The sequence below is a fragment of the Cyanistes caeruleus genome, chromosome 35, assembly GCF_971803275.1.
Source record: "Cyanistes caeruleus chromosome 35, bCyaCae1.hap1.1, whole genome shotgun sequence".
Lineage (NCBI taxonomy): Eukaryota > Metazoa > Chordata > Aves > Passeriformes > Paridae > Cyanistes > Cyanistes caeruleus.
Window position 1 is genome coordinate 1,284,735 of NC_141736.1, and position 22,361 is coordinate 1,307,095.

The window sequence follows — 22,361 nt, forward strand, 5'->3', positions numbered from 1 at the left end:
AAAGAGGGCTGGGGGGGTTAAAAGGGTCTGGGGGTAAAAAAGGGTTGGGGGGGTTAAAAGGGTCTGGGGGTTAAAGAGGGGTTGGGGGGAAATGGGGCTGGGGAGTTAAAAGGGTCTGGGGGGGAAATGGGGCTGGGGGGGTAAAGAGGGGTGGGGGGGTTAAAAGGGTCTGGGGGGGTAAAGAGGGGTGGGGGGTAAAGAGGGGTGGGAGGGTTAAAAGGGTCTGGGGGTTAAAGAGGGGTTGGGGGGGGAAATGGGGCTGGAGGAGTAAAGAGGGGTGGGGGGTAAAGAGGGGTGGGGGGCTTAAAAGGGTCTGGGGGTAAAAAGGGGTTGGGGGGTTAAAAGGGTCTGGGGGTTAAAGAGGGGTTGGGGGGAAATGGGGCTGGGGAGTTAAAAGGGTCTGGGGGGGAAATGGGGCTGGGGGGGTAAAGAGGGGGTGGGGGGTTAAAAGGGTCTGGGGGAAATGGGGCTGGGGGGGGTTAAAAGGGTCTGGGGGGGTAAAGAGGGCTGGGGGGGTTAAAAGGGTCTGGGGGTTAAAGAGGGGTTGGGGGGGGAAATGGGGCTGGAGGAGTAAAGAGGGGTGGGGGGTAAAGAGGGGTGGGGGGCTTAAAAGGGTCTGGGGATAAAAAGGGGTTGGGGGGGTTAAAAGGGTCTGGGGGGGTTAAGAGGGGCTGGGGGGGGTTAAAAGGGTCTGGGGGTTAAAGAGGGGTTGGGGGGGGAAATGGGGCTGGGGGAGTAAAGAGGGGGTGGGGCGGGTAAAGAGGGCTGGGGGGGTTAAAAGGGTCTGGGGGGGTAAAGAGGGGTTGGGGGGAAATGGGGCTGGGGAGTTAAAAGGGTCTGGGGGGAAATGGGGCTGGGGGGGTTAAAAGGGTCTGGGGGGGTAAAGAGGGGTGGAGGGGTTAAAAGGGTCTGGGGGTAAAAAAGGGCTGGGGGGTTAAAAGGGTCTGGGGGGGTAAAGAGGGGTGGGAGGGTTAAAAGGGTCTGGGGGTTAAAGAGGGTTGGGGGGGAAATGGGTCTGGGGGAGTAAAGAGGGGTGGAGGGGTTAAAGAGGGGTGCGGGGGTTAAAAGGGTCGGGGTAAAAAGGGGCTGGGGGGGTTAAAGGGGTCTGGGGGTAGAAAGGGTTGGGGGGAAATGGGGCTGGGGGTAAGTGGGGTTGGGGGAGGGAAATGGGGGTGGGGGTTAAAAAGGGTCTCTTGGGAGGAGCCACAGGAGGGATCCAATGGGGGGGGGTCTGTGCCCATTTGGGGGTCTCACAGGGGGATCTGTGCCCATTTGGGGGTCCCAGGGGGTCTCACAGGGGGGGTCTGTGCCCCCCTGGGGGGTCTCACAGGGGGGGTCTGTGCCCATTTGGGGGTCTCACAGGGGGGGTCTGTGCCCAATTGGGGGTCCCCGAGGGTCTCACAGGGGGGGTCTGTGCCCATTTGGGGGTCTGACAGGGGGGTCTGTGCCCCTCTGGGGGTCTCAGAGAGGGGTCTGTGCCCATTTGGGGGTCTCACAGGGGGGGTCTGTGCCCATTTGGGGGTCTCAGAGAGGGGTCTGTGCCCATTTGGGGGTCTCACAGGGGGGTCTGTGCCCATTTGGGGGTCTCAGAGAGGGGTCTGTGCCCATTTGGGGGTCTCACAGGGGGGTCTGTGCCCATTTGGGGGTCTCACAGGGGGGGTCTGTGCCCATTTGGGGGTCTCAGAGAGGGGTCTGTGCCCATTTGGGGGTCTGACAGGGGGGTCTGTGCCCCTCTGGGGGTCTCACAGGGGGGGTCTCTACCCCCCTGGGGGTCCCCAAAGCCGTGACCCCGCTGTGCCCCCCCCTCCCCAGGTACGAGCCCGAGCGGGACGAGTGGGCCCTGGTGGCCCCCATGGGGACGCGGCGAATTGGGGTGGGGGTCGCGGTGCTGAACCGGCTCCTCTACGCCGTGGGGGGCTTCGACGGCAGCGCCCGGCTGCGCTCGGCAGAGCGGTACCACCCCGAGAGGGACAGCTGGCAGCCCATCCCACCCATGGCCACCGTCCGCAGCGGCGCAGGTGGGGCTGGGGAGGGGGCGCAGGGGGCTTGGGGGGCTGGGGAGGGGGCTGGGGGAGGTTTGGGGGGGCTGGGGAGGGGGCTCAGGGGGGATGGGGAGGGGTCTGGGGGAGGTTTGGGGGGGCTGGGGAGGGGGCTCAGGGGGCTTGGGGGGGCTGGGGAGGGGTCTGGGGGGGGCTTGGGGGGCTGGGGATGGGTCTCGGAGGGGTCTCGGAGGGGTTTGGGGGGCTGGGGAGGGGTCTGGGGGGGTCTTGGAGGGGTTTCGGGAGGCTGGGGAGGGGTCTCAGAGGGGTTTGGGGGGCTGGGGAGGGGTCTGGGGGGGTTTGGGGGGCTGGGGAGGGATCTCGGAGGGGGTTTGGGGGGCTGGGGAGGGGTCTCAGAAAGGTTTGGGGGGCTGGGGAGGGGTCTCAGAGGGGTTTGGGGGGGCTGGGGAGGGGTCTCAGAGGGGTTTGGGGGGCAGGGGAGGGGTCTCGGAGGGGGTTTGGGGGGCTGGGGAGGGGTCTCAGAGGGGCTTGGGGGGCTGGGGAGGGGTCTCAGAGGGGTTTGGGGGGCAGGGGAGGGGTCTCAGAGGGGCTTGGGGGGCTGGGGAGGGGTCTCAGGGGGTTTGGGGGTCTGGGGAGGGGTCTGGGGGGGTTTTGGGGGGGCTGGGGAGGGGTCTCAGAGGGGTTTTGGGGGGCTGGGGAGGGGTCTGGGGGGGGTTTGGGGGGCTGGGGAGGGGTCTCAGAGCGGTTTGGGGGGCTGGGGGGGGTTTGGGGGGTTGGGGAGGCGTCTGGGGGGGTTTGGGGGGCTGGGGAGGGGTCTCAGAGGGGTTTGGGGGGCTGGGGAGGGGTTTGGGGGGCTGGGGGGGGTTTGGGGGGCTGGGGAGGGGTCTCAGGGGGGTTTGGGGGGCTGGGGAGGGGTCTCGGAGGGGATTTGGGGGGGGGGGCTCAGGTTTTGGGATGCTCTGGGCGTTTTTGGGGGCGCTCTGGGGGTTTTGGGGGGCGCTCAGTCGGTTTTTGGGGTGCTCATCCCATTTCTGGGGCGCTCCGGGGGGTTTTCTGGTGCACTCATCCCATTTTTGGGGTGCTCCAGGGGGTTTTTGGGTGCGCTCATCCCATTTTTGGGGTGCTCTAGGGGGGTTCTGGGGGTGCTCATCCCATTTCTGGGGGGTTTCGGGTGCGCTCATCCCGTTTTTGGGGTGCTCTGGGGGGTTTTCGGGTGCGCTCATCCCATCTTTGGGGTGCTCTGGGGGGTTTTGGGGGTGCTCATCCCATTTCTGGGGGGTTTTGGGGGGTTTTTGGGTGCGCTCAGCCCGTTTTTGGGGTGCTCCGGGGGGGTTTTGGGGGTGCTCATCCCATTTCTGGGGGTTTTGGGTGCGCTCATCCCGTTTTTGGGGTGCTCCGGAGGGTTTTTGGGGGCGCTCAGTCTGGTTTTGGGTTGTTTTTGGGGTGCTCTGGGGGGTTTTCGGGTGTGCTCATCCCGTTTTTGGGGTGCTCCCGGGGGGTTTTCAGGTGTGCTCATCCCATTTTTGGGGTGCTCCGGGGGGTTTTGGGGGTGCTCATCCCATTTTTGGGGTGCTCCCGGGGGGTTTTCGGGTGTGCTCATCCCATTTCTGGGGTGCTTCTGGGGGTTTTCGGGTGTGCTCATCCCATTTCTGGGGTGCTCTGGGGGGGTTCTGGGGGTGCTCATCCCATTTCTGGGGGTTTTCGGGTTTGCTCATCCTGTTTTTGGGGTGCTCTGGAGGGTTTTTGGGGGCGCTCAGTCTGGTTTTGGGTTGTTTTTGGGGTGCCTTGGGGGGTTTTTGGGTGCGCTCTTCCCATTTTTGGGGTGCTCCGGGGGTTTTGGGGGTGCTCATCCCATTTCTGGGGGGTTTTGGGGGGTTTTTGGGTGCGCTCAGCCCGTTTTTGGGGTGCTCCGGGGGGGTTTTGGGGGTGCTCATCCTGTTTCTGGGGGGTTTTGGGGGTGCTCATCCCATTTTTGGGGTGCTCCAGGGGGTTTTTGGGTGCGTTCATCCCATTTCTGGGGGGTTTTCGGGTGCGCTCATCCCATTTTTGGGGTGCTCCGGAGGGTTTTTGGGGGTGCTCAGTTTGGTTTTGGGTTGTTTTTGGGGTGCCTTGGGGGGTTTTTGGGTGCGCTCTTCCCATTTTTGGGGTGCTCCGGGGGCGTTCTGGGGGTGCTCATCCCATTTCTGGGGGGTTTTGGGTGCGCTCATCCCGTTTTTGGGGTGCTCCGGAGGGTTTTTGGGGGTGCTCAGTCTGGTTTTGGGTTGTTTTTGGGGTGCTCTGGGGGGTTTTCGGATGTGCTCATCCCATTTTTGGGGTGCTCCGGGGGGGTTTTCAGGTGCGCTCAGCCCGTTTTTGGGGCCCTCCTGGGGGTTTTGGGGTGCGCTCATCCCATTTTTGGGGTGCTCTGGGGGGTTTTCGTGTGCGCTCATCCCATTTTTGGGGTCCTCCGGGGGGTTTTCGGGTGCGCTCATCCCATTCATGGGGTGCTCCGGGGGGGTTTTGGGGGTGCTCATCCCGTTTCTGGGGGGTTTTGGGTGCGCTCATCCCGTTTTTGGGGTGCTCTGGGGGGGTTTTCGGGTGCGCTCATCCCATTCTTGGGGTGCTCCAGGGGGTTTTCAGGTGCGCTCAGCCCGTTTTTGGGGTGCTCCGGGGGGTTTTCGTGTGCGCTCAGCCCGTTTTTGGGGTCCTCCGGGGGGTTTTCGTGTGCGCTCAGCCCGTTTTTGGGGTCCTCCGGGGGGTTTTTGGGTGCGCTCATCCCGTTTTTGGGGTGCTCCGGCGGGTTTTCAGGGGCGCTCATCCCGTTTTTGGGGTGCTCCTGGGGGGTTTTGGGGGTGCTCATCCCATTTCTGGGGGGTTTCGGGTGCGCTTATCCCATTTTTGGGGTGCTCCGGGGGGTTTTCGTGTGTGCTCATCCCGTTTTTGGGGTGCTCCGGGGGGTTTTCGTGTGCGCTCATCCCATTTTTGGGGTCCTCTGGGGGTTTTGGGGGTGCTCATCCTGTTTCTGGGGGGTTTTGGGGGTGCTCATCCCGTTTTTGGGGTGCTCCGGGGGGTTTTCGTGTACGCTCAGCCCGTTTCTGGGGGTCCCGCAGGGGTCTGCGCCCTGGGGAACTGCCTGTACGCCATGGGCGGCTACGACGGCGCGCAGCAGCTGAGCAGCGCCGAGCGCTTCCAGGTGGACACCGAGACCTGGAGCTTCGTGGCGCCCATGGGACACCGCCGCAGCGCCCTGGGCGTCACGGCCTTCCGGGGCAGGATCTACGTCCTGGGTATGCCCTGGGGGGTCTCCTGGGGGGGTTTTTTGGGGGGGCTCCGGGTTGATTTGGCTCCTCTCCACGCAGGGGGCTACGATGGTCACTCCTTCCTGGAGTCGGTGGAGTGCTACGACCCCGAGGCCGACGCCTGGACCGAGGTGACGCCGATGCCGTCGGGGCGCAGCGGGCTGGGGGTGGCCGTCACCATGGAGCCCTGTCACCCCCAGCCCCCCCAGGAGGAGGAGGAGACCCCCCCCGGCGAGCCCTGCTGACCCCGGCGCCGCCGGGAGGGAGAGGGGGGGACGGGGAGGTGGGGAGGGGGCTGCTCCCCCCCACCCACCACCCCCCAATCCATCCCCCACCGGCGGCAGATCGAGGATTTTGGCGGGGGGGGTCACCCAGACCCCCTCCCCACCCACCCAAAAAGCATCACAGGACTTTTGCTGCGTCCCCCTCCCCTATTTCCCCACCTCCAGCCCGGATTTTGGGGGGCTGGCTTTGGTTTTTTTGGTTTCTTGAGACCCCCGGGCTGGTTTTGACCATTCCCAGATGCTGTTGGCGCAAGAATAAAGCGATTTCTGATTTAATTGGGGGGGGGGGGTCTCAATGAGTTGGAAATGGGGAGGGGGGTTTCACAGTGCCAGAGGCTCGGGGGGCAGCACCGGGGGTCTCCGGGGTCTCCACTCGGTGGGCACCAGACCCCACAGGTAATCGCTGACGAAGGTCCCCGAGTGCTGCGCCTCCTCCATGTCCAGGGGCACGGCGATCTCGGGGCCGTAGTGAACTGGGGAGGGGGGGGGCAAAGACCCCCGAGATGGAATCACTGGGAGGGGTCCCCGAGGTGGTTTTGGGGTGGTTTTGGGGTGTTTTGGGGGTGCACTCACTGCCTCGGATCCGCCCCGGCTCGGCGCTGTAGTCCCAGTCGATCCTGCTGATCTCGTAGTAGAGCTGAGCCACGTACCTGGGGTGGGGGATTGGGGGGGTCTCAGGGTGGGTTTAGGGGGGGTTTGGGGGGTCTCGGGGGGGGTTTAGGGGACTCACACATCAGGAGGAAGGCCGTGCTCCTCCTCCTCCTCCTCCTTATCCCTCTCCAGCTGCCTCAGCTGCTCCTGCAGCTCCTCCTTGTCCCGGCGCAGCGCCGTGGCCAGAGGGGTCAAGGCAAACAAAACACCCCAAAACACCCCCAAAACACCCCAAAATCCTTCCCCAGCCGCCCCAAATCCCCGGATTTCACCCCCAGGATATCGGGTGGCGTCCCTGGCGCCGCTCAGGGCCCCCTGTGCCCGCTGCAGCTCCGTGTCCAGCTGCTGCCTGCGGCCGCGGAGCCGCCGGACGTCGGCCTGAGCCTCCTGCAGGCGCCGCAGCAGCGCGGCCTCGGCCTCGGCCAGGGCTGGGGGGCAGCCGGGGGGGTTATGGGGGGGTCTGGGGGGGTTTGGGGGGCAGCCGGGGGGGTTATGGGGGGGTCTGGGGGGGTTTGGGGGTGTCTGGGGGGCAGCCAGGCTCAGCCGGGGGAGTTATGGGGGGGTCTGGGGGGGTTTGGGGGGCAGTTGGGATCAGATGGGGGGGTCTGGGGGGGGTTTGGGGGGCAGCCGGGGGGGTTATGGGGGGGTTTGGGGCGGTTATGGGGGGCAGTTGGGATCAGATGGGGGGGTCTGGGGGGCACTGAGGGGGGGTTTTGGGGGGGTTTGGGGCGGTTATGGGGGGCAGTTGGGATCAGATGGGTGGGTCTGGGGGTGTCTGGGGGGCAGCCAGGCTCAGCTGGGGGGGTTTTGGGGGGCAGCTGGGATCAGATGGGGGGGTCTGAGGAGGTTTGGGGGGCAGCTGGGATCAGATGGCGGGGGTCTGGGGGGTTTGGGGGTGTCTGGGGGTGTCTGGGGGGCAGCCAGGATTAGCTGGGGGGGTTTGGGGGGGGTCTGGGGGGGTTTTGGGGGGCAGTTGGGATCAAATGGGGGGGTTTGGGGCGGTTATGGGGGGCAGCTGGGATCAGATGGGTGGGTCTGGGGGTGTCTGGGGGGCAGCCAGGCTCAGCTGGGGGGGTTTTGGGGGGCAGTTGGGATCAGATGGGGGGTCTGGGGGGGTTTGGGGGTGTCTGGGGGGCAGCCAGGCTCAGCTGGGGGGGTTTTGGGGGGGTCTGGGGGGGTTTTGGGGGGCAGCTGGGATCAGATGGGGGAGTCTGGGGGGGTTTGGGGGTGTCTGGGGGGGCAGCCAGGCTCAGCTGGGGGGGGTTTTGGGGGGGTCTGGGGGGCAGCTGGGATCAGATAGGGGGGTTTTGAGGGGCAGCTGGGATCAGATGGGGGGGTCTGAGGAGGTTTGGGGGTGTCTGGGGGGCAGCCAGGATCAGCTGGGGGGGTTTTGGGGGGGTCTGGGGGGCACTGGGGGGGGTTTTGGGGGGGTCTGGGGGGATTTTGGGGGGCAGCTGGGATCAGATGGGGGAGTCTGGGGGGGTTTTGGGGGGCACTCAGGAGGTTTTGGGGTGTCTGGGGGGCACTGGAGGGGTTTTGGGGGGGTCTGGGGGGCACTGGGGGGGTCTGGGGGGCAGCCAGGATCAGCTGGGGGGGTCTGGGGGGGTTTTTGGGGGGTCTGGGGGGCAGCCAGGATCAGCTGGGGGGCACTGGTGGGGTTTGGGGGTGTCTGGGTGTCATTGGGGGGTGTTTTGGGGCACAGGGAGGATATTTTGGGGTGCAATGAGGATGTTTTGGGGTGCAGTGAGGATGTTTTGGGGATATTTTGGGGTGCAATGAGGATGTTTGGGGGTGTTTTGGGGTGCAGTGAGGATGTTTTGGGGCGCAGCTCAGATGTTTTGGGGTGCAATGAGGATGTTTTGGGGATGTTTCGGGGATATTTCGGGGCGCAGCTGGGATATTTGGGGCACGTTTCAGGGCTCAGCTGGGATATTTGGGGATATTTTGGGGCTCAGCTGGGATATCTGGGTCACGTTTCGGGGCGCAGCTGGGATATTTGGGGATATTTCGGGGCGCAGCTGGGATATTTGGGGCACGTTTCGGGGCTCAGCTGGGATATTTGGGGATATTTCGGGGCGCAGCTGGGATATTTGGGGATATTTCGGGGCTCAGCTGGGATATTTGGGGCACGTTTCGGGGCGCAGCTGGGATATTTGGGGCACGTTTCGGGGCTCAGCTGGGATATTTGGGGATATTTTGGGGCTCAGCTGGGATATTTGGGGATATTTCGGGGCACAGCTGGGATATTTGGGGATATTTCGGGGCGCAGCTGGGATATTTGGGGATATTTTGGGGCTCAGCTGGGATATTTGGGGATATTTCGGGGCTCAGCTGGGATATTTGGGGATATTTTGGGGCGCAGCTGGGATATTTGGGGATATTTTGGGGCGCAGCTGGGATATTTGGGGATATTTTGGGGCTCAGCTGGGATATTTGGGGATATTTCGGGGCGCAGCTGGGATATTTGGGGCACGTTTCGGGGCGCAGCTGGGATATTTCGGGGCTCAGCTGGGATATTTTGGGGCTCAGCTGGGATATTTGGGGATATTTCGGGGCTCAGCTGGGATATTTGGGGCACGTTTCGGGGCTCAGCTGGGATATTTGGGGCACGTTTCGGGGCTCAGCTGGGATATTTGGGGATATTTTGGGGCTCAGCTGGGATATTTGGGGATATTTCGGGGCGCAGCTGGGATATTTGGGGCACGTTTCGGGGCTCAGCTGGGATATTTGGGGCACGTTTCGGGGCTCAGCTGGGATATTTGGGGCACGTTTCGGGGCGCAGCTGGGATATTTTGGGGCTCAGCTGGGATATTTGGGGATATTTCGGGGCTCAGCTGGGATATTTGGGGATATTTTGGGGCTCAGCTGGGATATTTGGGGATATTTCGGGGCTCAGCTGGGATATTTGGGGATATTTTGGGGCTCAGCTGGGATATTTGGGGATATTTCGGGGCTCAGCTGGGATATTTGGGGATATTTTGGGGCTCAGCTGGGATATTTTGGGGCTCAGCTGGGATATTTGGGGCACGTTTCGGGGCGCAGCTGGGATATTTGGGGCACGTTTCGGGGCGCAGCTGGGATATTTGGGGCACGTTTCGGGGCTCAGCTGGGATATTTTGGGGCACAGCTGGGATATTTGGGGATATTTCGGGGCTCAGCTGGGATATTTGGGGCACGTTTTGGGGCTCAGCTGGGATATTTTGGGGCTCAGCTGGGATATCTGGGGATATTTTGGGGCTCAGCTGGGATATTTGGGGATATTTTGGGGCGCAGCTGGGATATTTCGGGGCTCAGCTGGGATATTTGGGGATATTTCGGGGCTCAGCTGGGATATTTGGGGATATTTTGGGGCACAGCTGGGATATTTGGGGATATTTCAGGGCTCAGCTGGGATATTTGGGGCACGTTTCGGGGCGCAGCTGGGATATTTGGGGATATTTTGGGGCTCAGCTGGGATATTTGGGGATATTTCGGGGCTCAGCTGGGATATTTGGGGATATTTCGGGGCGCAGCTGGGATATCTGGGGCACGTTTCGGGGCGCAGCTGGGATATTTTGGGGATATTTCAGGGCTCAGCTGGGATATTTGGGGATATTTTGGGGCTCAGCTGGGATATTTGGGGCACGTTTCGGGGCTCAGCTGGGATATTTGGGGCACGTTTCGGGGCGCAGCTGGGATATTTTGGGGTTCAGCTGGGATATTTTGGGGCTCAGCTGGGATATTTGGGGATATTTTGGGGCTCAGCTGGGATATTTGGGGATATTTCGGGGCTCAGCTGGGATATTTGGGGCACGTTTTGGGGCTCAGCTGGGATATTTGGGGCACGTTTCGGGGCTCAGCTGGGATATTTGGGGATATTTCGGGGCGCAGCTGGGATATTTGGGGATATTTTGGGGCTCAGCTGGGATATTTGGGGATATTTCGGGGCGCAGCTGGGATATTTGGGGCACGTTTTGGGGCTCAGCTGGGATATTTGGGGCACGTTTTGGGGCTCAGTTGGGATATTTGGGGATATTTTGGGGCTCAGCTGGGATATCTGGGGCACGTTTCGGGGCTCAGCTGGGATATTTGGGGCACGTTTCGGGGCGCAGCTGGGATATCTGGGGACGTTTTGGGGCTCAGCTGGGATATTTGGGGATATTTCGGGGCGCAGCTGGGATATTTGGGAATATTTCGGGGCTCAGCTGGGATATTTGGGGATATTTCGGGGCGCAGCTGGGATATTTGGGGATATTTCGGGGCTCAGCTGGGATATCTGGGGCACGTTTCGGGGCGCAGCTGGGATATTTTGGGGTTCAGCTGGGATATTTCGGGGCTCAGCTGGGATATTTGGGGCACGTTTCGGGGCGCAGCCCGCTCCCCGGCGCTCACTCACCCCGTGCCAAGCCCCGGGCCCGTGTCTGTGTGTCCTGCAGCCGTCTGTCCAGCCGCTCCCGGCGCTCCAGGCCCCGGCGCAGCAGCTCCTCGGTGCAGCCCGAGCTCAGCTCCTGCAGCAGCTCCTGGCTCAGCTCCTCCACCGCCTCCACCGGGGGAAAACCCGCCGGCTCCTGCCGTGGGGAAATTGGGGAGGGGGAGATTGGAATGGGGGAAATTGGGGATGGGGGAAATCGGGGAGGGGGAATCGGGGGGATGGAGAGGTGAGAGGGGATGGGGGAAATTGGGGATGGGGGAAATTGGGGAGGGGGGAATCGGGGGGATGGAGAGGTGAGAGGGGAGGGGGAAATCGGGGGGGGAATTGGGGAGGGGAAATTGGGGAGGGGGAAATTGGGGAGGGGGAAATCGGGGGGGGAAATTGGGGAGGGGAAATTGGGGAGGGGGAAATCGGGGAGGGGGGAATCGGGGGGATGGAGAGGTGAGAGGGGATGGGGGAAATTGGGGAGGGGGAAATTAGGGAGGGGGAAATTGGGGAGGGGAAATTGGGGAGGGGGAAATTGGGGAGGGGAAATTGGGGAGGGGAATTGGGGAGGGGGAAATTGGGGAGGGGAAATTGGGGAGGGGAATTGGGGAGGGGGAAATTGGGGAGGGGAAATTGGGGAGGGGAATTGGGGAGGGGGAAATTGGGGAGGGGAAATTGGGGAGGGGAATTGGGGAGGGGGAAATTGGGGAGGGGATGGAGAAATTGGGAATGGAGAGGTGAGAGGGGATGGGGAAATTGGGGAGGGGGAAATTGGGGAGGGGGTAAATGGGGAGGGGGAAATTGGGGAGTGGAGAAATTGGGGAGGGGATGGAGAAATTGGGGAGGGGGAAATTAGGGAGGGGGAAATTGGGGGATGGGGAAATTGGGGAGGGGGAAATTGGGGAGGGGAATTGGGGAGGGGGAAATTGGGGAGGGGATGGAGAAATTGGGAATGGAGAGGTGAGAGGGGATGGGGAAATTGGGGAGGGGGAAATTGGGGGATGGGGAAATTGGGGAGGGGGAAATTGGGGAGGGGATGGAGAAATTGGGAATGGAGAGGTGAGAGGGGAGGGGGAAATTGGGGAGGGGGAAATTGGGGAGGGGAAATTGGGGAGGGGAAATTGGGGAGGGGGAATTGGGGAGGGGGAAATTGGGGAGGGGGCAATCGGGGGGATGGAGAGGTGAGAGGGGAGGGGGAAATTGGGGAGGGGAAATTGGGGAGGGGAAATTGGGGAGGGGGAAATTGGGGAGGGGGAAATTGGGGAGGGGGAAATTGAGGAGGGGGAAATTGGGGAGGGGGAAATTGGGGGGACGGAGAGGTGAGAGGGGATGGGGAAATTGAGGAGGGGGAATTGGGGATGGAGAAATTGGGGGATGGGGAAATTGGGGAGGGGGAAATCGGGGAGGGGGAAATTGGGGGGATGGAGAGGTGAGAGGGGATGGGGGAAATTGGGGAGGGGGAATTGGGGAGGGGAAATTGGGGAGGGGAAATTGGGGATGGGGGAAATTGGGGAGGGGGGAATTGGGGAGGGGGAAATTGGGGAGGGGGCAATCGGGGGGATGGAGAGGTGAGAGGGGAGGGGGAAATTGGGGAGGGGGAAATTGGGGAGGGGAAATTGGGGAGGGGAAATTGGGGAGGGGAAATTGGGGAGGGGGAAATTGGGGAGGGGGCAATCGGGGGGATGGAGAGGTGAGAGGGGATGGAAATGACGCTCAAAGATCCCAAATTCCAAGCGGGATTTCCAGGAATATCCCACAGGGAACTGGAGATGAGGACCAGGGGGGACAGGGACAGAGATGGGAGGGGACCCCCAAGCCCAGGGGGGGTTTGGGGTTTTTTGGGGTTTTTTGGGGGTTTTTTGGGGTGTTGTGGTTTTTTGGGGGTTTTTTTTAGGGTTTTTTTGGGGGGTTTTAGGTTTTTTTGGGGGGGGTTTTAGGTTTTTTTGGGGGGTTTTAGGTTTTTTGAGGGGAGGTTTTAGGGGGTTTTAGGGTTTTTTTGGGAGGTTTTTTTGGGGTTTTGGGGTTTTTTTGGGGTTTTGGGGTTTTTTTGGGATTTTGGGGTTTTTTTGGGGTTTTGTGGGTTTTTTTAGGGGTTTTTTGGGGGGGGTTTAGGTTTTTTGGGGGGAGGTTTTAGGAAGTTTTAGGGTTTTTTTAGGGTTTTTTAGGGTTTTTTGGGGGGTTTTTTTGGGGTTTTTTGGGGTTTTGGGGGTTTTTTGGGGCGGGATTTTGAGGGGTTTTGGGGTTTTTTGGGGGGTTTTTTGGGTTTTTTTAGGGGTTTTTTTTGGGGGGGGTTTAGGTTTTTTGGGGGGAGGTTTTAGGGGGTTTTAGGTTTTTTTGGGGTTTTTTAGGGGTTTTTTGGGGGTTTTTTTGGGGTTTTGGGGTTTTTTGGGGCGGGATTTTGAGGGGTTTTGGGGTTTTTTTGGGGGGTTTTTGGGGTTTTTTTGGGTTTTTTTAGGGTTTTTTTGGGGGGGTTTTAGGTTTTTTGGTGGGAGGTTTTAGGGGGTTTTAGGGTTTTTTTGGGGTTTTTTTTGGGTTTTTTGGGGCGGGATTTTGAGGGTTTTTGGGGTTTTTTTGGGTTTTTTTAGGGGTTTTTTTGGGGGCTTTTAGGTTTTTTGGGGGGAGGTTTTAGGGGGTTTTAGGGTTTTTTTAGGGGGTTTTTTGGGGGTTTTTTTGGGGTTCTGGGGTTTTTTGGGGCGGGATTTTGGGGTTTTTTTGGGGGGGTTTTTGGGGGGTTTTTTAGGGGTTTTTTGGGGGGGTGTAGGTTTTTTGGGGGGAGTTTTTTAGGGGGTTTTAGGGTTTTTTTGGGCTTCTTTTGGGGGTTTTTTGGGGTTTTTTTTAGGGTTTTTCTGGGGGGGTTTAGGTTTTTTTGGGGGGTTTTAGGTTTTTTGGGGGGAGGTTTTATTGGGTTTTAGGGTTTTTTTGGGGTTTTTTTTAGGGTTGTTTTGGGGTTTTTTGGGGCGGGATTTTGGGGTTTTTTTGGGGAGTTTTTGGGGGGTTTTTTTAGGGGTTTTTTGGGGGCTTTTAGGTTTTTTGGGGAGAGGTTTTAGGGGGTTTTAGGGTTTTTTTAGGGTTTTTTGGGGTTTTGGGGTTTTTTGGGGGCTTTTTTTAGGGTTTTTTTGGAGGGGGTTTTAGGTTTTTTGGGGGGAGGTTTTAGGGGGTTTTAGGGTTTTTTGGGGTTTTTTAGGATTTTTTTGGGTTTTTTTTAGGGTTTTTTTGGGGGTTTTTTTGGGTTTTTTGGGGCGGGATTTTGAGGGGTTTTGGGGTTTTTTGGGGGGGGTTTTGGGGTTTTTTTTAGGGGTTTTTTGGGGGGGTGTAGGTTTTTTGGGGGGAGTTTTTTAGGGGGTTTTAGGGTTTTTTTGGGCTTCTTTTGGGGGTTTTTTGGGGGTTTTTTTAGGGTTTTTTTGGGGGGTTTGGGGTTTTTAGGGGTTTTTTTGGGTTTTTTGGGGGTGTTTTAGGTTTGTTTGGGGGGTTTCAGGTTTTTTGGGGGGAGGTTTTAGGGGGTTTTAGGGTTTTTTTAGGGGGTTTTTTGGGGGTTTTTTTGGGGTTTTTGGGTTTTTTGGGGCGGGATTTTGAGGGGTTTTGGGGTTTTTTGGGGGGGTTTTTGGGGGTTTTTTTAGGGGTTTTTTGGGGGGGTGTAGGTTTTTTGGGGGGAGGTTTTAGGGGGTTTTAGGGTTTTTTGGGGTTTTTTAGGATTTTTTTGGGTTTTTTTTAGGGTTTTTTTGGGGGTTTTTTTGGGTTTTTTGGGGCGGGATTTTGAGGGGTTTTGGGGTTTTTTGGGGGGGTTTTTGGGGTTTTTTTTAGGGGTTTTTTGGGGGGGTGTAGGTTTTTTGGGGGGAGTTTTTTAGGGGGTTTTAGGGTTTTTTTGGGCTTCTTTTGGGGGTTTTTTGGGGTTTTTTTTAGGGTTTTTCTGGGGGGGGTTTGGGGTTTTTTGGGGTTTTTTGGGGGTGTTGTGGTTTTTTGGGGTTTTTTTTTAGGGTTTTTTGGGGGGGTTTTAGGGTTTTTGGGTGGAGGTTTTAGGGGGTTTTAGGGTTTTTTTAGGGGGTTTTTTGGGGGTTTTTTTGGGGTTCTGGGGTTTTTTGGGGCGGGATTTTGGGTTTTTTTTTAGGGGTTTTTGGGGGGTTTTTTAGGGGTTTTTTGGTGGGGTGTAGGTTTTTTGGGGGGAGTTTTTTAGGGGGTTTTAGGGTTTTTTGGGGGTTTTTTAGGGGTTTTTTTTGGGTTTTTTTGGGGTTTTGGGGTTTTTTGGGGTGGGATTTTGAGGGGTTTTAGGTTTTTTGGGGGGTTTTAGGTTTTTTGGGGGGAGGTTTTAGGGGGTTTTAGGGTTTTTTTAGGGTTTTTTTTGGGCTTTTTTTGGGTTTTTTGGGGCGGGATTTTGAGGGGTTTTGGGGTTTTTTGGGGGGGTTTTTGGGGGTTTTTTTAGGGGTTTTTTGGGGGGGTGTAGGTTTTTTGGGGGGAGTTTTTTAGGGGGTTTTAGGGTTTTTTTGGGCTTCTTTTGGGGGTTTTGGGGGAGTTTTTTGGGGGGTTTGGTTTTTTTGGGGGAGTTTTTAGGGGTTTTGGGGGGGTTTGGGGAGTTTTTAGGGGTTTTGGGGTTTTTTTGCGGTTTTTTTGACGTTTCTGGGGGTATTTTTTGGGGGTTTTTTGGGGTTTTGGGGGGACAGGCCTCACTTCGGGGGTCTCGGTGAGGGTAACACGGGGACCCCCCAATCCCGCCCCTCGCTTTCCCCATTCCCAGAGCCACCTCCTCTCCCTCTCCAGCCTTTCCCAGATTCTTTTTTCGCCATTTTTTACCATTTTTCCCTTTTCTCTGAGGGCTCCGTCCCGCGCGCTCCGTTTGAACCGCCCGGCGCCGCTCTGCGCATGCGCAACCCCCCCCGCGGCTCTCCCCGCATTGGTTCCGCCCTCCCTCTCCCCCCACTCCCCCCGCAGCGATGGTTCCGCCCGCCCTGTGTGTCACCGTGTCCGGTTCCCCCCCCAGCCCCGCGGTGCCGCCGCTTTGGTTCCGGTGGTCCCGGGTTCCGCGAACGGAGCCTCTCCGGTGATGGCGGCGGCGGCGGCGGCGGGAGGGGCGAGCCGCGGGCTCTGGGGGCGCCTGGGGGACACCCGGCTCGGTGAGGGGGGGTCCGGGGGCTCTCAGAGCCACGGGGAGCTCGGGGGAAGGAGCGGGGCCTTGTGGGGTGCGGGGAGCTGCGATTCGGGGCCTTGGGGGGGTCTGAGGGGATTGGGGGGGTCTGGGGGGGTCTGGGGGGGCTTTGGGGGGGTCTTGGGGTCCCCAAATCCTTCTCTTTTCGTGGGGGGTCCCCAATTTCTATCAAAAGGGGGGCCAGGGGGTGCCGCTTGACCCTGAGAGGGGTTTGGGGGGTCTCCACAAACCATGGGGGGCGGTCTGGGGGGTCCCCATAACCCGAGGGGGGTTTGGGGGGTCTCCATTACCCAGAGGGGTCTGGGGGGGTCTCCATAACCCGGGGGGGTCTGTAGGGGTCTCCATAACCCGAGGGGGGTTTGGGGGGGGTCCCCATAACCCGGGGGGGTCTGGGGGGGATCTCCATAACCCAGAAGGGTCTGGGGGGTCCCCATAACCCGGGGAGGGTCTGGGGGGTCCCCATAACCCGAGGGGGGTTTGGGGGGGGTCCCCATAACCCGGGGGGGTCTGGGGGGGTCCCCATAACCCGGGGGGGTCTGGGGGGGTCTCCATAACCCGGGGGGGTCTGGGGGGGTCTCCATAACCCGGGGAGTGCCCCCTCCTCCCGGCGTCTCCCCCTTTTCCTGGGGGTCTCCCCCGTCCTCCCGGGGGTCTCCCCTCTTTCCCTGGGGGTCTCTCCCCCTTTCCCCGGGGGTCTCCCCTGACCGCCCCCCTCCCCTCCCTTTCCCCGGGGGTCTCTCCCCCTTTCCCCAGTGCTCCCCCCTTTCCCCGGGGGTCTCCCCCCTTTCCCCGGGGGTCTCTCCCCCTTTTCCCGGGGGTCTCTCCCCCTTTCCCCGGGGGTCTCCCCTCCCTTTCCTCGGGGGTCTCTCCTCCTTTCCCCGGGGGTCTCCCCTGACCGCCCCTCTCCCCTCCCTTTCTCCGGGGGTCTCTCCCCCTTTTCCCGGGGGTCTCTCCCCCTTTCCCCGGGGGTCTCCCCTCCCTTCCCCCGGGGTTCTCCCCTGACCGCCCCTCTCCCCTCCCTTTCCCCGGGGGTCTCTCCCCCTTTCCCCGGGGGTCTCCCCTGACCGCCCCCTCCCCTCCCTCAGGCCGCTGGTTGCGGGCCGTTCTCCAGGACTATTCCAGCTCTCTCCGCGAAGCCGCAGCCGGTGCCCGGCGCCGCCCGCTGCTGTCGGCGGCGGCTCTGGGGCTCCTGGGGCTGGGGGCCGAGCTGGCCCGCTCCGTCCCGGACCGGGACTCCCTGGAGAGCGCGGCCGTGGCGGCGGCCACGGCGCTGGGGAAACTCCCGGAGTCTTCTCGGAGCCCCCGAGCCGAGCGCCACGTCCTGAGGCTGCTGAGGCTGCGGGAGCGGGGGCGGCTCCGCGTCCTCAACCTGGGGGTCGTGGCCGTGGCCGGGGCCGACCCCCACGGCGGGGACCCCGCTCTGTACTCGGCGCGGTGCCCGCACCTCCGGCCGCGGCTGTGGCGGCTCGGGGCGCCGCTGGATGTGGGGTTCTGGGGGCGCTGGTGGCTGCTGGAGGAGGCGCTGAGGGACAGCGACATCAACGAGGAGGAGTTCGGGCACCTCCCGGAGCGGCTGCGGCGCCTGGAGCGCCGGGAGCTGCGCTCCGAGAGGAACGAGAGGCTCCACAGCCAGAGGCTGCGGGCGGTGGTGCTGAGCGAGGAGGAGATGCGCGACTGAGGGGCTGGGATGCTGCTCCGGGGATCCGCAGGGGATGAGAGGGATGGGATCCTCACAGAATCCTCAGGGGTTGCTCCGGGGATCCGCAGGGGATGCTCCGGGGATCCGCAGGGGATGCTCCGGGGATCCGCAGGGGATGCTCCGGGGATGCTCCGGGGATGAGAGGGATGGGATCCTCACAGAATCCTCAGGGGTTGCTCCGGGGATCCGCAGGGGATGCTCCGGGGATCCGCAGGGGATGCTCCAGGGATGCTCAGGGGATGCTCAGAGGCTGAGAGGGATGGGATCCTCACAGAATCCTCAGGGGTTGCTCCGGGGATCCGCAGGGGATGCTCAGGGGATGCTCAGAGGCTGAGAGGGATGGGATCCTCACAGGATGCTCCGGGACTGAGGGGGTGGGATGCTGCTCCGGGGATCCGCAGGGGATGAGAGGGATGGGATCCTCACAGAATCCTCAGGGGATGCTCCGGGGATCCGCAGGGGATACTCCGGGGATGCTCACAGGATGCTCACAGGATGCTCAGGGGCTGAGAGGGATGGGATCCTCACAGGATGCTCACAGGATCCTCATGGGATGCTCCAGGGATGAGATGGATGAGATCCTCTGGGGATCCTCAGGGGATCCTCTCGGGCTGAGAGGGATGGGGTCCTCACAGGATGCTCAGGGGATGCTCAGGGGATGCTCTGGGGATCCTCAGGGGATGCTCCGGGGCTGAGAGGGATGGGATTCTTCCCGGGATCCCCCGTGGATCCTCCTGGGATCCTCCCGGGACCCTTCCAGGACCCTCCAGGGCTGAGATGGGCGGGATCCTCCCGGGACCCTCGGTGGATCCTCCCGGGACCCTCGGTGGATCCTCCCGGGACCCTCGGTGGATCCTCCTGGGACCCTCAGTGGACCCTCCCGGGACCCTCGGTGGATCTTCCTGGGACCCTCGGTGGATCCTCCCAGGACCCTCCGTGGATCCTTCTGAGATCATCCCCAGCTCCTCTGCAGCTGAGCCGGCCGGGATCCTCCTGGGACCCTCGGTGGATCCTCCCGGGAGCCTCGGTGGATCCTCCTGGGACCCTCCCTGGACCCTCTGCGGCTGAGCCGGCCGGGATCCTCCCGGGACCTTCCACAGATCCTCCCGGGACCCTCCCAGGACCTTCCCGGGACCTCCCCGGACCTTCCCGGGATCCTCCTGGGACCCTCCCAGGACCTTCCCGGGATCATCCCGGGATCCTCCCCAGCTCCTCTGCAGCTGAGCCGGCCGGGATCCTCCCGGGACCCTTCCAGGACCCTCCGTGGACCCTCCCGGGACCCTCCCAGGACCTTCCCGGGATCATCCCGGGATCGTCCCCAGCTCCTCTGTAGCTGAGCCGGCCAGGACCCTCCCGGGACCCTCCGTGGACCCTTCCAGGACCCTCCATGGCTGAGCTGCCCGGGATCCTCCCAGGACCTTCCACAGATCCTCCCGGGACCCTCCGTGGATCCTCCCGGGATCGTCCCGGGATCCTTCCTGGACCCTCCCGGCTCCTCCGGGATCCTCCTCGGTTTCTCCCGGGATTCTCCCGGTTCCTCCCCGGTTTCTCCCGGCTCCTCCGGGATCCTCCCCGGTTTCTCCCGGGATTCTCCCGGTTCCTCCCCGGCTCCTCCCCGGTTTTTCCCGGCTCCTGCCCCGCGGGTTCTCCTGGGATCCTCCCCGGTTCCTCCCCAGATCCTCCCCGGTTCCTCCCGGATCCTCCCCGGATCCTCCCCGGTTCCTCCCCGGTTTCTCCCCGGATCCTCCCCGGTTCCTCCCCGGTTTCTCCCCGGATCCTCCCCGGTTCCTCCCCGGTTTCTCCCCGGCTCCTCCCCGGTTTTTCCCAGCTCCTGCCCCGCGGGTTCTCCTGGGATCCTCCCCGGTTCCTCCCCAGATCCTCCCCGGTTCCTCCCGGATCCTCCCCGGTTCCTCCCCGGTTTCTCCCGGGATTCTCCCGGTTTCTCCCCGGTTCCTCCCCGGTTTCTCCCGGTCCTGCCCTGCGGATCCTCCCCGGTTTCTCCTGCCTCCTTTCCCGGTTTCTCCCGGCTCCTCCCCCGTTTCTCCCCGGTTTCTCCCGGGTCCTGCCCCGCGGGTTCTCCCGGGATCCTCCCGGCTCCTTTCCCGGTTTCTCCCGGTTATTCCCGGTTTTTCCCGGCTCCTTTCCCGGTTTTTCCCGGTTTCTCCCGGTTTCTCCCGGTTTTTCCCGGTTTCTCCCGGTTTTTCCCGGTTTCTCCCGGTTCTGCCTGATTTCTCCCGATTTCTCCCGGCTCCTTTCCCGATTTCTCCCGGTTTCTCCCGGTTTTTCCCAGTTTCTCCCGGTTCCTCCTGATTTCTCCCGGTTTTTCCCGGCTCCTTTCCCGGTTTTTCCCGGCTCCTCTCCCGGTTTTTCCCGGTTTCTCCCGGTTTCTCCCGGCTCCTTTCCCGGTTTTTCCCGATTTCTCCCGATTTCTCCCGGCTCCTTTCCCGGTTTCTCCCGGTTTTTCCTGGTTTCTCCCGGTTTCTCCCGGCTCCTTTCCCGGTTTCTCCCGGTTTCTCCCGGTTTCTCCCGGCTCCTTTCCCGGTTCCTCCCGGTTTTTCCCGGCTCCTCTCCCGGTTTCTCCCGGTTTTTCCCGGTTTCTCCCGGTTTCTCCCGGTTTCTCCCGGCTCCTTTCCCGGTTTCTCCCGGTTTTTCCCGGTTCCTCCCGGTTTCTCCCGGTTTTTCCCGGTTTCTCCCGGTTCCTCCCGGTTTCTCCCGGTTCCTCCCGGTTTCTCCCGGTTTTTCCCGGTTTCTCCCGGTTCCTCCCGATTTCTCCCGGTTTCTCCCGGTTTCTCCCGGTTTCTCCCGTTTTTTCCCGGTTTTTCCCGTTTTTTCCCGGTTTCTCCCGGTTTCTCCCGGTTTCTCCCGGTTCCTCCCGGTTTTTCCCGGTTTCTCCCGGTTTCTCCCGGTTTCTCCCGGTTCCTCCTCTCGGGTTTTTTATTGTGAGGAAAACTCTCCTGGTTCCTCTCAGCCCCGCCCGTTCCCAGCTCGGAATAAACTCGGGATTTGTGACTCGGAATTTCTCAATTCACTGAATTTATCCCCAAAAAATTCCCCAAAACCGGGGCTGGGGGGGGGGTGGGAATTTGGGGGCGGGAATTTGGGAATTTTGGGGGGCGGGAATTTGGGAATTTGGGGGGCGGGAATTTGAGGGGCGGGAATTTCGGGGTGGGAATTTGGGGGGTGGGAATTTGGGGGGGTGGGAATTTGAGAGGCGGGAATTTGGGAATTTGGGGGGCGGGAATTTGGGAATTTGGGGGGCGGGAATTTGAGGGGTGGGAATTTTGGATGCGGGAATTTGGGGGGTGGGAATTTAGGGGGTGGGAATTTGGGGGGCGGGAATTTGGGGGTGGGAATTTGCGGGGTGGGATTTCAGGGGTGGAATTCCGGGCGTGGAATTTCAGAGATGGAATTTCGACTGTGGAATTCCGGGTGTGGAATTCCAGCTGTGGAATTTCGGGTGTGGAATTCCAGATGCGGAATTCCAGCTGTGGAAATTTTGGCTGTGGAATTTCGGGTCTGGAATTTCGGGTGTGGAATTCCGGGTGTGGAATTTCGGGTGTGGAATTCCAGATGCGGAATTCCAGCTGTGGAAATTTTGGCTGTGGGAATTTCGGGTCTGGAATTTCGGGTCTGGAATTCCGGCTCTGGAATTTTGGCTCTGGAATTTCGGGTGTGGAATTCTGGCTATGGAATTCCGGGTGTGGAATTCCGGGTGTGGAATTTCGGGTGTGGAATTCCGGGTGTGGAAATTTCGGGTGTGGAATTCCAGATGCGGAATTCCAGCTGTGGAAATTTTGGCTGTGGAATTTCGGGTCTGGAATTTCAGGTCTGGAATTCCGGGTCTGGAATTTTGGCTCTGGAATTTCGGGTGTGGAATCCCAGATGTGAAAATCCGGGTGTGGAACTCCAGATGTGGAATTTCGGGTGTGGAATTCTGGCTATGGAATTCTGGGTGTGGAATTTCGGGTGTGGAATTCCAGATGCGGAATTCCAGCTGTGGAAATTTTGGCTGTGGAATTTCGGGTCTGGAATTCCGGCTCTGGAATTTTGGCTGTGGAATTCCAGATGTGAAATTTTGGCTGTGGAATTCCGGGTGTGGAAATTTCGGGTCTGGAATCCCAGATGTGAAATTCCGGGTGTGGAACTCCAGCTGTGGAATTTCGGGTGTGGAATTCCGGGTGTGGAATTTCGGGTGTGGAATTCCAGATGCGGAATTCCAGCTGTGGAAATTTTGGCTGTGGAATTTTGGCTGTGGAATTCCGGGTCTGGAATTCTGGGTCTGGAATTTCGGGTGTGGAATTCCAGCTGTGGAAATTCCAGCTGTGGAATTTCGGGTGTGGAATTCCGGGTCTGGAATTTCGGGTGTGGAATTCCAGCTGTGGAAATTTCGGCTGTGGAATTTCGGGTGTGGAATTCCAGATGCGGAATTCCAGCTGTGGAAATTTTGGCTGTGGAAATTTTGGCTGTGGAATTTCGAGTGTGGAACTCCAGATGTGAAATTCCGGGTGTGGAATTCCAGCTGTGGAATTTCGGGTGTGGAATTCCGGGTCTGGAATTCCAGCTGTGGAATTTCGGGTGTGGAATTCCGGGTCTGGAATTCCGGCTCTGGAATTTTGGCTCTGGAATTTCAGGTGTGGAATCCCAGATGTGAAATTCCGGGTGTGGAATTCCAGCTGTGGAATTTCGGGTGTGGAACTCCAGATGCGGAATTCCAGCTGTGGAAATTTTGGCTGTGGAATTTTGGCTGTGGAATTCCGGGTCTGGAATTCTGGGTCTGGAATTTCGGGTGTGGAATTCCAGCTGTGGAAATTTCAGCTGTGGAATTTTGGGTGTGGAATTTTGGCTGTGGAATTTTGGCTGTGGAATTTCGGGTGTGGAATTCCAGATGCGGAATTCCAGCTGTGGAAATTTTGGCT

General features: G+C 60.3%; 3 protein-coding genes across 3 annotated transcripts in view; 2 read left to right on the plus strand and 1 right to left on the minus strand.

Moving 5' to 3' along the window:
* The window catches only part of KEAP1 (kelch like ECH associated protein 1), a 20,255-nt gene extending 14,417 nt beyond the window's left edge, over window positions 1-5,838 (plus strand). Inside the window, exons 5-7 of the mRNA XM_086871372.1 lie at window positions 1,813-2,018; window positions 5,090-5,266; window positions 5,339-5,838. Of these exons, the coding sequence (XP_086727498.1) occupies window positions 1,813-2,018; window positions 5,090-5,266; window positions 5,339-5,523 (568 nt within the window). The 3' untranslated portion in view covers window positions 5,524-5,838. The remainder of the gene's footprint in view (window positions 1-1,812; window positions 2,019-5,089; window positions 5,267-5,338) is intronic.
* On the minus strand, window positions 5,805-15,470 carry SPC24 (SPC24 component of NDC80 kinetochore complex). The gene is made up of 6 exons (XM_086871398.1): window positions 15,395-15,470; window positions 10,589-10,760; window positions 6,497-6,641; window positions 6,293-6,391; window positions 6,136-6,212; window positions 5,805-6,035 (listed from the first exon to the last, which is right to left on the minus strand). Exons 1-6 carry the CDS (start codon window positions 15,395-15,397, stop codon window positions 5,884-5,886), a joined length of 648 nt encoding a protein of 215 aa, XP_086727524.1. The 5' UTR covers window positions 15,398-15,470; the 3' UTR covers window positions 5,805-5,883.
* On the plus strand, window positions 15,292-20,461 carry TIMM29 (translocase of inner mitochondrial membrane 29). The gene is made up of 2 exons (XM_086871401.1): window positions 15,292-15,714; window positions 16,832-20,461. The coding sequence occupies exons 1-2, from the start codon at window positions 15,645-15,647 to the stop codon at window positions 17,422-17,424; spliced, it is 663 nt and encodes a 220-aa protein (XP_086727527.1). The 5' UTR covers window positions 15,292-15,644; the 3' UTR covers window positions 17,425-20,461.
* Window positions 20,462-22,361: the final 1,900 nt, after the last annotated feature.

Bases quoted from the DNA above. Each gene is read 5' to 3' on its own strand.
- SPC24 (XM_086871398.1), bottom strand. The intron at 6,392-6,496 runs ATATCCTGGGGG...CCCTCTGGCCAC, and splicing joins GGCGCCAGGGACGCCACCCG to GGCGCTGCGCCGGGACAAGG. The intron at 6,213-6,292 runs GTGAGTCCCCTA...CCCCCACCCCAG, and splicing joins CACGGCCTTCCTCCTGATGT to GTACGTGGCTCAGCTCTACT.
- TIMM29 (XM_086871401.1), top strand. From the start codon at position 15,645: ATGGCGGCGGCGGCGGCGGCGGGAGGGGCGAGCCGCGGGCTCTGGGGG. The intron at 15,715-16,831 runs GTGAGGGGGGGT...CCCCTCCCTCAG, and splicing joins CCTGGGGGACACCCGGCTCG to GCCGCTGGTTGCGGGCCGTT.